The sequence below is a fragment of the Catharus ustulatus genome, chromosome 2, assembly GCF_009819885.2.
Source record: "Catharus ustulatus isolate bCatUst1 chromosome 2, bCatUst1.pri.v2, whole genome shotgun sequence".
In the NCBI taxonomy this organism is placed as follows: domain Eukaryota; kingdom Metazoa; phylum Chordata; class Aves; order Passeriformes; family Turdidae; genus Catharus; species Catharus ustulatus.
Genome location: NC_046222.1, coordinates 90,870,890 through 90,883,307, shown reverse-complemented (window position 1 = coordinate 90,883,307; position 12,418 = coordinate 90,870,890). Strand labels below are relative to the sequence as shown.

Sequence of the window (12,418 nt, the reverse complement as noted above, 5' to 3'; positions counted from 1 at the left end):
CCCAAATACCAGCAGGATCCCATTTCTCCCAGTTGCTTAGATAACATCAGATTTTGTTTAAAGTACATTCAGCCTAGCACCACCCAATAAAGAATTGCCGAACATGAAAACATTAACAGGCCCATTATGAAGAGTCAAAAGAAAGGAAACAATTTTAGTATAATGAGATGTTTGTATAGGACTAGATTAATTCTTTATTTTCAATATAGAGCTGCTTTATCAGGAAACACTGTTCCATATCCTGCTGGACTGACAAAGACCTAGATACCTACTTGCAGAGCACCAGAGCACCTTTAGGCTGAATCCCAGCAGCATCAGTACATTTTCTTCAGACTGCATTAGCACCTTCCTTTATCAAATATCATGTTCTAAATACCTACATACACATATGTAAATCAAACTAGCTCTGTAGAGCTATGCCAAATTAGCACAGCTGCCTGTTGAGAAGCGAAGTTTCCCCAGCACACAGCTGCATACCAACCTGATGTTCAGCCACGACAGCATGGGGGTTGTACCTCCACCAACAATCCACACAGTGAAAAACACGATGAGCAGAGTTGTTGAGAACATCATTTGGTGGGAGTAGGTAGCAGTATCTCGTATAGCCAGAGCAAATGCCATGGCTCCCCTGAGACCTATCAGAAAGAATGAAATAACACAGCTTCAGAAGTGCAGCCATGACTGTGGATAGCACAGCACCCTCTTTGCTGCCTCCCACAAAGTGTCAGGCAGAAAGAACTGGGCTCCAGCAGGTTTTAATTTCCTTAGATTCCCTGATAAATTATGACCTGGGATAATTTACAACAGAATGTTGTAACTGTCCTGGTTTCCTATAACTTACAGAATTCACAAGTGCTGTGAAAAGGTGTAAATACTTCTAGAAACTAACAGGAAAGGAAGACAGTTGTGGACAACAGCAAAATGTTATGTAAATTAAGCAGCTCCCTGAATCCAGACGAAAATTCAGAATATTCCAGTTGAATCCATAATTGAAATGTGAGTTCTTGACATTACATTTTTATCAGATAGAAGAATATTCTAGTTAGTTACATGGTCACAGGCAGACTGTATCTTTCCTCCCCTCCTCTGCTCCCAATTATGAAACTTCACTAGCAAGAACAAGCCATGGCATCAGGCCATCTGCAGACTTCTTATGTAGAGGAATCACAGGATGGTTAAGGTTTTGAGGAACTCCTGGAGTTCCTCTGGTCCAATTCCCCTGTTTGAACAACCCCTGCCCAACCTGCAGTAGGTTGCACAGGACCACATCCAGATGGCTTTTGAATATCTCCATGGATATGGTGCCACAGCCTCTCTGAATAATTTGTACAATGCTTGGACATAGTAAAAAAGGTTTCCTGATGTTCAAACAGAAAATCTCATGTGTTCCAGTTTGTCCCTATTACCTCTGTGCCTGGCAAAGGGCACCACCGAATATAGCCTGGCTCTATCCTCTTTATACCCTCTTGTGTACAGAGGATTGCCTGGAACTTCTTGAGGATGCACATGTTTAGACACACAATACAGAATTTGCCTTAAATTACAAACTTTAACAGTCATCTGTGTGACAGAAACTATAAGGCAATTTAAGTCAAATACCTTTGTTCAACTAAGTGGGGAAGGGCACCCATAAATACACTTAGATTTTCTCAGCAGGTATCTGTTCACATCTGCCCAATGTGAACATCATCTCAGCCAGAAATAACCTTTTGGAAGGGATACATCCCAATTCTCCCATGTCCTTCACAAGCACTTCAAATGAAAATGCTCTATATTCTGAACATGAGGAGCTGCCTGCTGTGAGCAGGTAACATTTCAAGATGTCATCCACCTCAGACATGGCACACTTTCTGTACAGAGTGAAAGATATATGATGGCATGCTGCAACAATCAGTAAGCCTTCCTTTTAGGATGTATGAACATGGATCATAAAGACAGAAGATAGCACAGTTGATTGCTTATGAGTTAAAATTAAGGCTTTTTGCATTGCTCGGAATTTTTGCTCTTACCTGAAAACATCATCATATGCTGAAAGCTCCAGCTGATCTTATGCCTTCTGCCCAAATTCAACAAGAAGGAGAGGGGGTAGATATGTGCAGCTCTGCCCAAAAAGATTGCAACCTGTTTGCAGCTGAGGGTTAAGGATTTTCTTTTTCCAGTTTTTGGTACCTGGCTTTAACATGAAGCTTTTGTTTTAGTGAGAGATTTACATTATGTTATCAAGTATCTTTCCTATAGCTGTGTATCTAAAGTGATTTACAAGTGATTCAAAAGTGATTGCACAAAATGTTAATTTTTACTACTATAACTAAGTTTTTAAATTCATGGTGAAATTATACCTATTATTAAAATGAAGACTTTACTTTGAAAATTCAATTTTGAGTTTTGGAACAACAGAAATGCAGCCCTGTGTACAGAGGGGAAACCAACTTAAGACCAGCAAGTGGCCACTCCATTATGACTCCTGCAGAGGCAAAATCTCCTATTGGCTAGCAAACGCTTACCAGTACAGAGCTACTAAAAATATAAATACAAAAGCCATTTGTCAGCTCTAGAATAAAGTTGAAAAAGAACAGTGAGAGTGTTGCAGGTGGTAAGCACCCCCACAGTGGTGCAAAACATCCAGTGGTTCCAGTGAAGAAGCAGAAAGCTGGAGACTCTATCCACTGTATAAGGAACACTTTGGAAAAAACTAGAGTGGTGGGCTGAAATCCTATAAGATGCCAACACAGCCAGAAGCCAAACAAACACTGATCATTTGCTGCTGGGATGGGAACATTAGAAGAATAATACATCACCCATGGAAAAGAAATAAAGAGAATATAAGAACTCTAGATACCACTGGGTTGTTGCCATAGCTAAACTAAAGCAATCATGTCAGCAGGAAATATCTTTAGGAAAATCAGATTTTAATTATTACTTTGTTCAACAACCCTCATGTAACTATTCCAAGCAACTTTTACACCAGTCTCTTTGAGGACTGCAGAAATCAGACACCAGAAGCCATCAAGACTAATGTATGTAGGAATAATGGCTAAGATTTTGCCAAGGATGCTGGCTCTAGCTCTGCCTTTATCCAGCCTTTCACTTTCAAAAACTGGTGATGTCCCTACATTTCACCCCAGCAAGTTTTTAACTCGATGGGGACCACAGGTGTTGAGTAAAACATGGGTGCTAGTACCAGTTGCCCTCCTCACAAAGGTAGGAAAACAAGAGGCAACAGAGGTTCAGTGGAGTGGTAGAAAAAAGATGTGGAAAATGTATTAAAAGGCAAATAGGCAGAGAAACAGCTTCTGAAAACAAACCCAGGGCAGACAGCATGACTTGAGAGAAGATGGAAGGCCACAGTAAGCATGAAAAATTGCATTGCTTAGTATACCAGATGCAACTATTCTGTTCATATCTTTATCCAATGTCTGCAGGGCTCTGGAGCATTTCTTAGGTCAGCAAAGTAGATGTGAGATGACACATGAGAAAATTTATTACTGTTCCAGAAAGAAGAAAATGGCCAAAGGAAAATAAAGACAAATGTGAGAAATCCTGAGAAGTAGTACAGAAAAGAAAATAAGGACATCTCATATATGGTCATCTTTATAATCCCTTTTACAGGGTTTTACCTCCATTGCCAATAGCCTTACTCCAACAGCAGGCAGAGGGAAATGGAGACTGGAAGACTAGTTCCCATTTCTTCATGCATACTTACAGTTCTGCTGAATTTTCAAGCAGCCAGGAATATAGTGAGGAGAGAATTACACAATCCATTTCAACAGGGGCAGGATGCAGAGCTGACATGAGTGTGACTACTACAAAGTATTCAGTTCTGGGGAATTTGAGAGTCAGGTACCAGAGACAATGGCAGAACCTATAATTGTGTATCCTTCGTGTCATGATCTGCACCCCCATCTCAGTTCCTTTCTCCTCCCATCACCTGAGATGCCGCCCTCTGGGGCATTGCTCAAAGATTACTTATTCACACACATTCCTTTTTATGTATTTGAAGTTTGCCCCTTACTTTCTCAAGAGGCCACTGGAAGTAGAGAGAAAAATGAATCCTTTTCTAGGTCTCCAAAGCTCAACTACAAGAACAACACCAGCAGTGTTGGCTGTCAATGGCCAAAGCAAGCAGTAAAGCATGTTCATTCATTTATCTTGTGAAATTACATGACTTCTAACATTCAGGTACAGAGCAAAGAACGGTGTGACAGAGGCCTTAAGGCTTTGATGCAAGGTGTAACCAAAGATTTTCCTCAAAATTACTGTGCCCACAAGACATTAGGGACACTTCGGCCAGCCACCATTCTCTGTTTGGTAAAGCCAGCAGATACGACAAGCTCTTGAGCACATAAGACAATAGAGAAACCTCACACAATGTGAAAAAGGATACAAAAGCTCCAATAATAAAAACTGGGCTGAATATGTGCTTCTGGAAAGTAAACAGTGCCAAGCCCATATAAGAAAATATGAAGTTCTCAGCCAGGAAGTGCAACACCTCAAAGAGCTAGAGAGAAAACCATCACATGTTAGAGGCCAAGAAAAAAAGCTGCTATAGAAACAAAAGTACATGGACTACTACAGCAATGCACTGCAAAAAAAGGTAAAAGAGGTCCTTGCCTGCTTAGTGCGACTTCTTGACTCAACAGACAAGTTATTGTATGTATAATGTGCCTGGGTAATTCCACAGAAGAGGACAGCCACCACACCTGTGAACAGAATAACATGAAAAAATCAGACTGTTTACTGACAGCTCACCACACCTTCCCTTCACAAGCTCAATTTAATTTATACATCATTCTTAACCTTGAGATTTTATGACTTCTATTCAATTGAGTGAGATACAAGGTTAGGGAAATAGTGTCTGAACCAAACTTTTGTTACACAATAAACTGTAGTTTACAGAAGGTAAAATATCCCAAACAGCCCAACTTGAAGCACAAACATTTCTCATTGAAAAGCTTCAGTGAGAAAATGGAAAAATGGCTGCTGAGATGAACTTCTGTCCCCATGTGTTTGAATGCAAGAAACTCACCAGTAAATCCACAAGCTTCTGCAAGCAGGAAAGTGCTCCAGGACATCAAGAAGAAGAGAGCTGTTTCCAGCAGGGGGAAGCAATGCAACTTGGTAAACTTTGTCACGTTAAGTCACTTGTTAAGGGATCAAAAAGAAAACCTTTGGCTTCTCTGCTCCCAGTATACAGTAATTTCACGAATACAAGCCGCACCAATTTGACTAAGATTTTGCTCCTAAACCGGAAATGCGGCTAATAATCAGGAGCGGCTAATACAACCTCAGAAGTGCCTGCCAGAGTGCTGAGCCGAGCAGCTGCAAAGTCGGCATTTTGCGATTGTTACAAATCGCTACTCTGTTGCACCGCGGGTGGAGCCTGGCTCCCTGCAGGCATCACGGGGGGCGGGGAGAGAGGCGGGAGAGCTCTCTTTCCTCCTCTGCCACAGCCCAGGGGAGAGACGGGGGGGGGGTCCGACGCCGCCATTGCTGCGGCCCGGGGAGGAGAGGGGGGACCCGGGCCGCCCCTACCGCGGCCCGGGGAGGGGGGGGGGAAGCCCGCGCCGCCATTGCTGTGGCCCGGGGAGCCGACGGGAGCCCCGCGCAGCCATTGCTGCGGCCCAGGGAGGGGGGGGAAGCGCGCGTCGCCATTGCTGTGGCCCGGGGAGCCGACGGGAGCCCCGCGCAGCCATTGCCGCGGCTCGGGGAGCCGACGGGGTGCTTTGTCCCCGCACGCCGCCGCCGCGGCAGGAACGGGGAAACTCCGTCCCTGCCCGCCGCCGGCGCCACGGGCGCGGGAAAGCTCCGTCCCCGCCCGCCGCCGCTGCCGTAGGAGCGGGGGAAGCTCCGTCCCTGCCTGCCACCGCGGGGCAGCGCCGACCCGGGGTGACCGAGCCCAGGGGCAGCGGCGGCTGGCCCCGAGCTGCAGCACCGGGCTGGGCCACCTGGCCCCGTCAGCGGCCCCTAGCGGGCCGAGCCTGCACAGCCTTAGCTCAGCCAGTAAACGCCGCCCTCCCGCGGTTCTGTTACTAATTGCACGCGGGTCCTCGCTGCGAACGACAAAGCGGCTTATATTCGGGTGCGGCTTATCTATGGACAAAAACCAAAATGTTTGCCAACACCCAGTGATGCGGCTTATATTCAGTGCGGCTTGTATTCGTGAATTTACTGTAAATGAAAAAAACGTCTAGTACACTTTCATGTACTAACATCCCATGCTTGTTGGAAAACAAAAACTTTTCATGTTGAAAAATGCAAATTCGAATATATGAAAGCAAATTTCAGGCTCAACTTGCAACAATCAGTTTTGGCTATTTTTGTTGTATATCCATTACAAAGTGTGGCCTCACCTCTTAGAGGTAATATTATCTTATTCAATGGCTCCCTTTGAAGTGCTAGCAAGGAAGAGATTTATACCTGCTATTCCTTTTAGACTGTGTATGCCTTGGTTTTCCAGGAGATTGGTGAGGAACTGATGTTTTGTTCCCCCTGCCAACCTCAATTATGAATCCCACTTCCACCTTCAAATAAAGCATAAAATGCATTCAAAAGCATTTAATTTAAAGAGCTGTTCTTGACTATAGCAACCCTAAGATCAGGAAGATTTACAAGAATTTTTCTTCAGATTTAATAAGTCTTTTCCAGCAAGTGTGGCTACTTCAGTATTTTTAAGGCAAAACAATTGCTGTCTACAAAATGTATTTCCTTTCCTTGTGCTGATGTGTTTTAGAGAAAAAAGCCAACTCAGAGAAGCTCAGTCTTTTAAAGGAAAGGGAAAACAAGTTCATCTTGCAGAGGAGAGCAAAACCTGAGGAACATCAAAGCACACACTGAATTAACAATTCATAGAGCTACTGAAGAAGCAGAATGAATTTCAGTAGTGTTAAATTTAGCTCTTCACACACTACAAAAAAAAGTTGTTCACCTATTTATAGAACCCTTTTGGTGTTTCTTTTTCCTAAGCACTACTCTGGCAGCAGGTAAACACTGAATAGCACACTGTATCTGAGGTGCAAACAGCTATGCACAGTTCATGTGAAGGCAATCAGTACCAACTCTCCACTCACACCTACTTCATGCTGACGTTCTCTACTGACTTAGACTAGGGCAAACATATACTCCAGACACACCTTCAGCTATGACCTTACTTTGTCAGAAGGTTGCCCTCCAAACAAAGTCCAGAGTATCATTTAAAAAAAAATTATTCTCCATGTTGACATTACACCAAATATAAAACACAGCAAACTTTTTAAACAGCTGTTAATTCTGCACAGAAAACACCTCTAAAACTTTTGAGCTCAGCTGAATTCCTCACCACCACTTCCTCCAAACAGATCAATTTTCTAAGATCATGCTTCTGAAGCAGCAACATCCACCATAACAAAAATTTGAACCCATTTCCCCACAGAATACTCAGATAATCCCAGTGCCTGGCCCAAGGGACATTCATGGATGCCTAAGGAAACTGGATAGCCACAGTCACTCCATGGGAGAGGAAGAGGTTGAACCTTGTTCCCTTGAAGTTGGGAGAGGGCCCTTGCCAGAACCATTTCCTTATTTCTAGTCTTTTCTGGCAGTTTTGTGAATTGAATTGTTTATTCCCCTTGCTATTTTTGTAAGCAACCATACCAAAATATTTCATTCAATCTGAAATAAGAACCTGTGCTTATCATTTTGGAGGAAGATCAAGGTGAGAGAAAGGCAAGAAAATAAAAACATTTTTCCGATTTTATATAATTATCAAATTATCAAATTATCAAATTGAAATTAAATTATTGCTTTTTTTTTACTTAACTCTTTCTTTGTTAGACATGGCCTTGTATTTCACATCTTTCCAATCAGTCAGATGCTGCAATTTTGTGAAAATATAAAATGTGGTAGTATAACTTAACTGAATTAAAAATAAAAAAAACCACAGACAGCTTGCTGAAAACCAGAATAAGTCCTTGTATATTATCTGCATCATTGGGTAACCAAGTATTTTATCTATTCTCAAAGGACAGTGCATGACTGCATGAAACCCCTTGCTCCGAGAGGTACAGATATAGGTACTTCAGGCTATAAGGATATTATCGTAATCCATAATTTATGGGTTCTAGTCAGCAATTAATAGTAAAATGCAATATGTTTTTGCTTCTACAGCATTGCATGACATTAGGGATGTTTCCAAAATAAAATACTCATATTATTATACAACCAAAGCAAAAGAACAAAACAAAGCCAAAACAGAACAAAAAATATATCACTCCCCTCCACACACACAAAATGCCACCACAGAGGCTCTGTTCTGAACAGCCTCACATCACCTTCCTGAGCACAACCATTAGAAAAAGCAAGGATTAGCAGCTGCTTCAGACGCATAATTTTACAAAGTGGATCTGAATGCATTTCAGCCTTAATTAGTAACCAACCAGCAAGCCAAAACCCACAACAGCTGCATTTGAGCAGTGAAAGCTATGGATGGCTGGTAGCCTAAAAGCCAGAGGAAGAATTGTGGTTCTGGGTCACATTGATTGCAGATCAGTGGAACTAAGACTGAACATTAAAGCATCAACAACACATTTTCCCCTTATACTTAAAGGTTTCCATTATGGAGACATGTCAGGAAGACTTGCACAGTGTGTATATGAGATACAGTTCAGACATTACTGCTTCAGAGTCACAGGTTCATGATCATTGTAAAAAACAACACATTTTACCCCTTTCAGGTCAGTGTTCAGAAGTCCAGGCACATCAGAGCAGCCTGGGATATGTACAGATATGGTCATACTAATCGGTCAGAAAGCAAAGACTTAATTTTGTTCCTGAAGAAGCATCATGACTCCTGGAGCAGGTCAGGCTGAAGGTCTATTGCCCGAGCCTAAAACAAAACCCACATAAATTGCTTGCTAAGCACCTCAGAGGTCTAACCAAATAGCAGCAACCACAAGCATCAAGAGCACAGAATGCAAGACACATCATATTATTAAGTTAAACTCTCACAGAGATACAATCTTATCCAAGATGTATGACATCAGATTTCTGGCAAAAAATTTAAATGCAAGACTCGGAGAATGCTGTGGGGATCAGAAATAACTGAGAGATTTTGCTGAAGGCAGAATCAAATATCACTTATCACAGGAGATGTCTTTCAAGACTAGTAATAAAAACTAGGTTTTCTAACTCCATAAAAAGGAGCGAAACACTATTAAGATGTGCCTTTTTAAGGCCCTCCCTTGGTTTGCTTCAGCAACATCACTAAAACTTTTATTATGGCCTCAATTTTATTGGAAAGGGTTGATTTCTGTGGGTACCTATAATGTCTTTCTATAAGAAAGTAGTCACATGAATACTGATTACATCTTCACACTCAGAATTAAACAAGCTAGAGTCAATTCTGCTATAATGGGAAACAGGAAAGCCCTGATAACATCTACATATCCCATCTCAATAACCAAACATGAAAAAGGATATCAGAGCTGTCACAACCCCTGTCACTGCTCCCATCATGAAAGAACCACTGAATATTCCCAGGAAAACACCAACAGACTTGAAAAATGCTGCAGCATCAAAAGCATGGGTATTTTCACCTGTTGGCTGGTAGGCAACTATAGATCTAGAAGGAGAGAACACAATGACAAGTTACAAGTGGCATCAGAAAAGATTTTTTCTTTAACAGCACTACCTGAGCTACAGGGAGGCAATCCCATGCTGAAGGTGTATGTGCCATTCTGGCCTATGTATGCATTACAGACCTTGGCAAATGTTTGCAATGGCTATCAACCCTGTTAAAGGCAATCCATTTAGGCTTAAAATAACGTTTCTCAGAAAAAGCATTTATTTTAGACAAATGCCTAAAGCAATTTAGTCATTTCAGAGTAGAAATTCGCATAGTTACTTACGAGGATAATACAATGGCAACAGCATCATTCAACACGCTCTCTCCAAACAGAACGGCATAGAGATCGACATCAGCATGCAGCTCATTAAATATTGCTAGCACGGTAACTGCGGAAAGAAAAGAGGAAAACAACACTGGAACGACTGCATGAGCTGTGGAGCACACTTTCCAGTTTGGCTAAACAACAAAATCCAGGAATTGAAATACAGGATCAAAACTAAAATAGGAAACCATAGTCATGTTTACCTACAAGTAATTCCTCCATCAGTTTTAGGGCAGCTCTATTAGGAAGTGGCTCTTTCATCCTCCCATGTGCACAATGTTTGTAGCAAGGCCCCCCTGATCAAGGGACATGGAGCAGACAAAGCCCTTCTAACAAAGCCCTGGTATTATTTCAGAACATGTTCCATATAAGACAGTAAGCAAAATGTTGCGCAGCTCTTCCTGTTTTTAAAAGCTGTATGGATTGTTGACACAGGTTTATTATTTCAGCCATTGTAAAATGGTACAAATAATCCCAAGTGTTCCCCTAAGTATGCACTATGCCACTGGTGTGAATTTCCACATAATTTAAAAAGGACAAGAGTACTAAATATTTATAATCATTCTTTCAAGAAAATTCTGAGATGAAAGACCGTGATCTTGAAGATGTTCCCAAATACACACTTCAAAAATCACAGAGTGATTTTTTGCATAAATTGTATGCAACCACCAGCTGTTCAGAGCTCAGCTCAATCATAGGAGCTACTTCCCACTTTCACACTAATCACCACTAAGCACCACAAATAAACTGCTTTAAATGTCAAGCTTCATACTTCATCACTCCCCACCCTGGCCCCTGACCTTTGCCAGCCCTACAAACTGATCTGTCAAGCAGAGACTTCAGTGTGAGCCTGCTTGACTCAGAATGATGTCAACAATATTTGTGCAAAAGCTGAAATTACTTGGGCAGAAAAGCATTCTTATGCCTTAACTTGTAAAACATGAAGTTTATTTGAAAGGGGAAAAGAAAATTCCCCATCTAAAGAACCTAAAAACTTCAAATATTGCTCTTAAATTACCCAGCCCCAAGCAATGTAGCTAAAGGAGGAAGTCTTGCTATCCAGAAAACACAATAATTTCATCTGTTTGCAGTCTTAAACTTGATGCACACTTAACAAGAAACCACTTAACAAAATCATGTTTAAGTATTTGGACAGGAGAGTTAGACTTTTTTTCCAAACATGCCAGTTCAGTCACAAATCAGCAGAGAAAAGCTTTCAAAATGCTCAGAACTAGAATGTATTTCAGAGAAGAGGTTCAGAGATACTAATATGACACAACTGAAAATAGAGACCTGTTAAAATGCAGCTGAAGATCCTAACAATAGGGTTAATTTGGAAGGATATTAAAAAATGTTCATCAAGCTACCTGGATCAGTGGCAGATATTATCGCTCCAAAGAGGAGGCAGTCTGTATAATAGAATTTATCAGACAGCTGACCCACCAACTTCATTAGTTTCACAACCCCATACATGAGATTCCTGAAGAGAAAGAAGATTAAACATTCAAAGTCAAACAAGTTGGTGCATTTCAGACAGGCACGGGAAAGCACAAGCAACAGTGTTTCAGACAGGCTTATTTATGCTACGGCTCAGTGGGACACTGCCACAGTGCAGCACAAAGTTCTCAAAGTGAACCTTCCTCTTTTCCCTATGAAGCAAATCAAGCAATATATGATCCAGAAGACATAATACAAAATCAGTGAGCAAAGTCTGAAATCTTCATACAATTAGCACAGAATCTACACGTTTCTTCCTTTACCACCAAATTTTCCCAGCTCTAAATTCCCCTCAGTACTTTTTCTCCCAACACAATACATAGGCCAAAAGCTCTGAGGTAAGGATAGTCTATAATAATAGATTATTTCTCTAGCCAAATTCTTTCAGAGACAAGCCAAGGTCACAACACAATTCAGGATTTCTGTTATTCAGAATATCCATATACATGACATGGTAATACGAGCAGCGTAAGAGATTGTAGGCAAGCACACCAACACAACCAGCAATCATAAACTAAACGTGTGTATATACACAGATAAAACACACACATGCAGGCACAGAGAGAGTGTGCTTTAGCAGCTTGAACTTTAGTGTAGAGAGGCACTGATGTCAGAGTTCACTTACCCAATAATAAAACAAGACACCGCTGTTCCTAAAAAGGCATAAGCCAAAATGGACCCCAAATTCCTGAAAAAGTGTCTCTGCACAGGAAAGAGATAGTTATATACTTACTTTAGAAAAGTTATATTGCCCATTCAGAACCATGTAGCACACTACTTCACTTGCATCAACACACAGAAGCACACCTCTATTTCAGAGAAACATTTCGATTACTGCTGTTTAAATTCAGTCCAACTTCAAGAAATTGAATAAACCAGATCTAAGCCATGTATTAGATCCTACGTGCAGCTTACTGACAAAAAGCTTATGACAAAAACCAGCACCAATTCATGGTGTCTTCAAGCAAGATCAGAATCTGGGCCCTTCTGCCATTAAG

The 12,418-nt window shown here is 41.5% G+C and overlaps 1 protein-coding gene across 3 annotated transcripts in view; it reads right to left on the bottom strand.

Annotated features, from left to right (window-relative positions):
• Positions 1-12,418, bottom strand: part of SLC9A7 (solute carrier family 9 member A7) — a 70,174-nt gene that overhangs the window by 23,726 nt on the left and 34,030 nt on the right. For all 3 annotated transcript variants that reach the window (XM_033052537.1, XM_033052538.1, XM_033052539.1), the window contains exons 4-12: positions 12,046-12,122; positions 11,291-11,403; positions 9,882-9,987; positions 9,454-9,595; positions 5,027-5,132; positions 4,612-4,700; positions 4,385-4,498; positions 2,010-2,121; positions 482-635 (exon numbers count right to left, since the gene is read on the bottom strand). In XM_033052537.1, the coding sequence (XP_032908428.1) occupies positions 482-635; positions 2,010-2,121; positions 4,385-4,498; positions 4,612-4,700; positions 5,027-5,132; positions 9,454-9,595; positions 9,882-9,987; positions 11,291-11,403; positions 12,046-12,122 (1,013 nt within the window). The remainder of the gene's footprint in view (positions 1-481; positions 636-2,009; positions 2,122-4,384; positions 4,499-4,611; positions 4,701-5,026; positions 5,133-9,453; positions 9,596-9,881; positions 9,988-11,290; positions 11,404-12,045; positions 12,123-12,418) is intronic.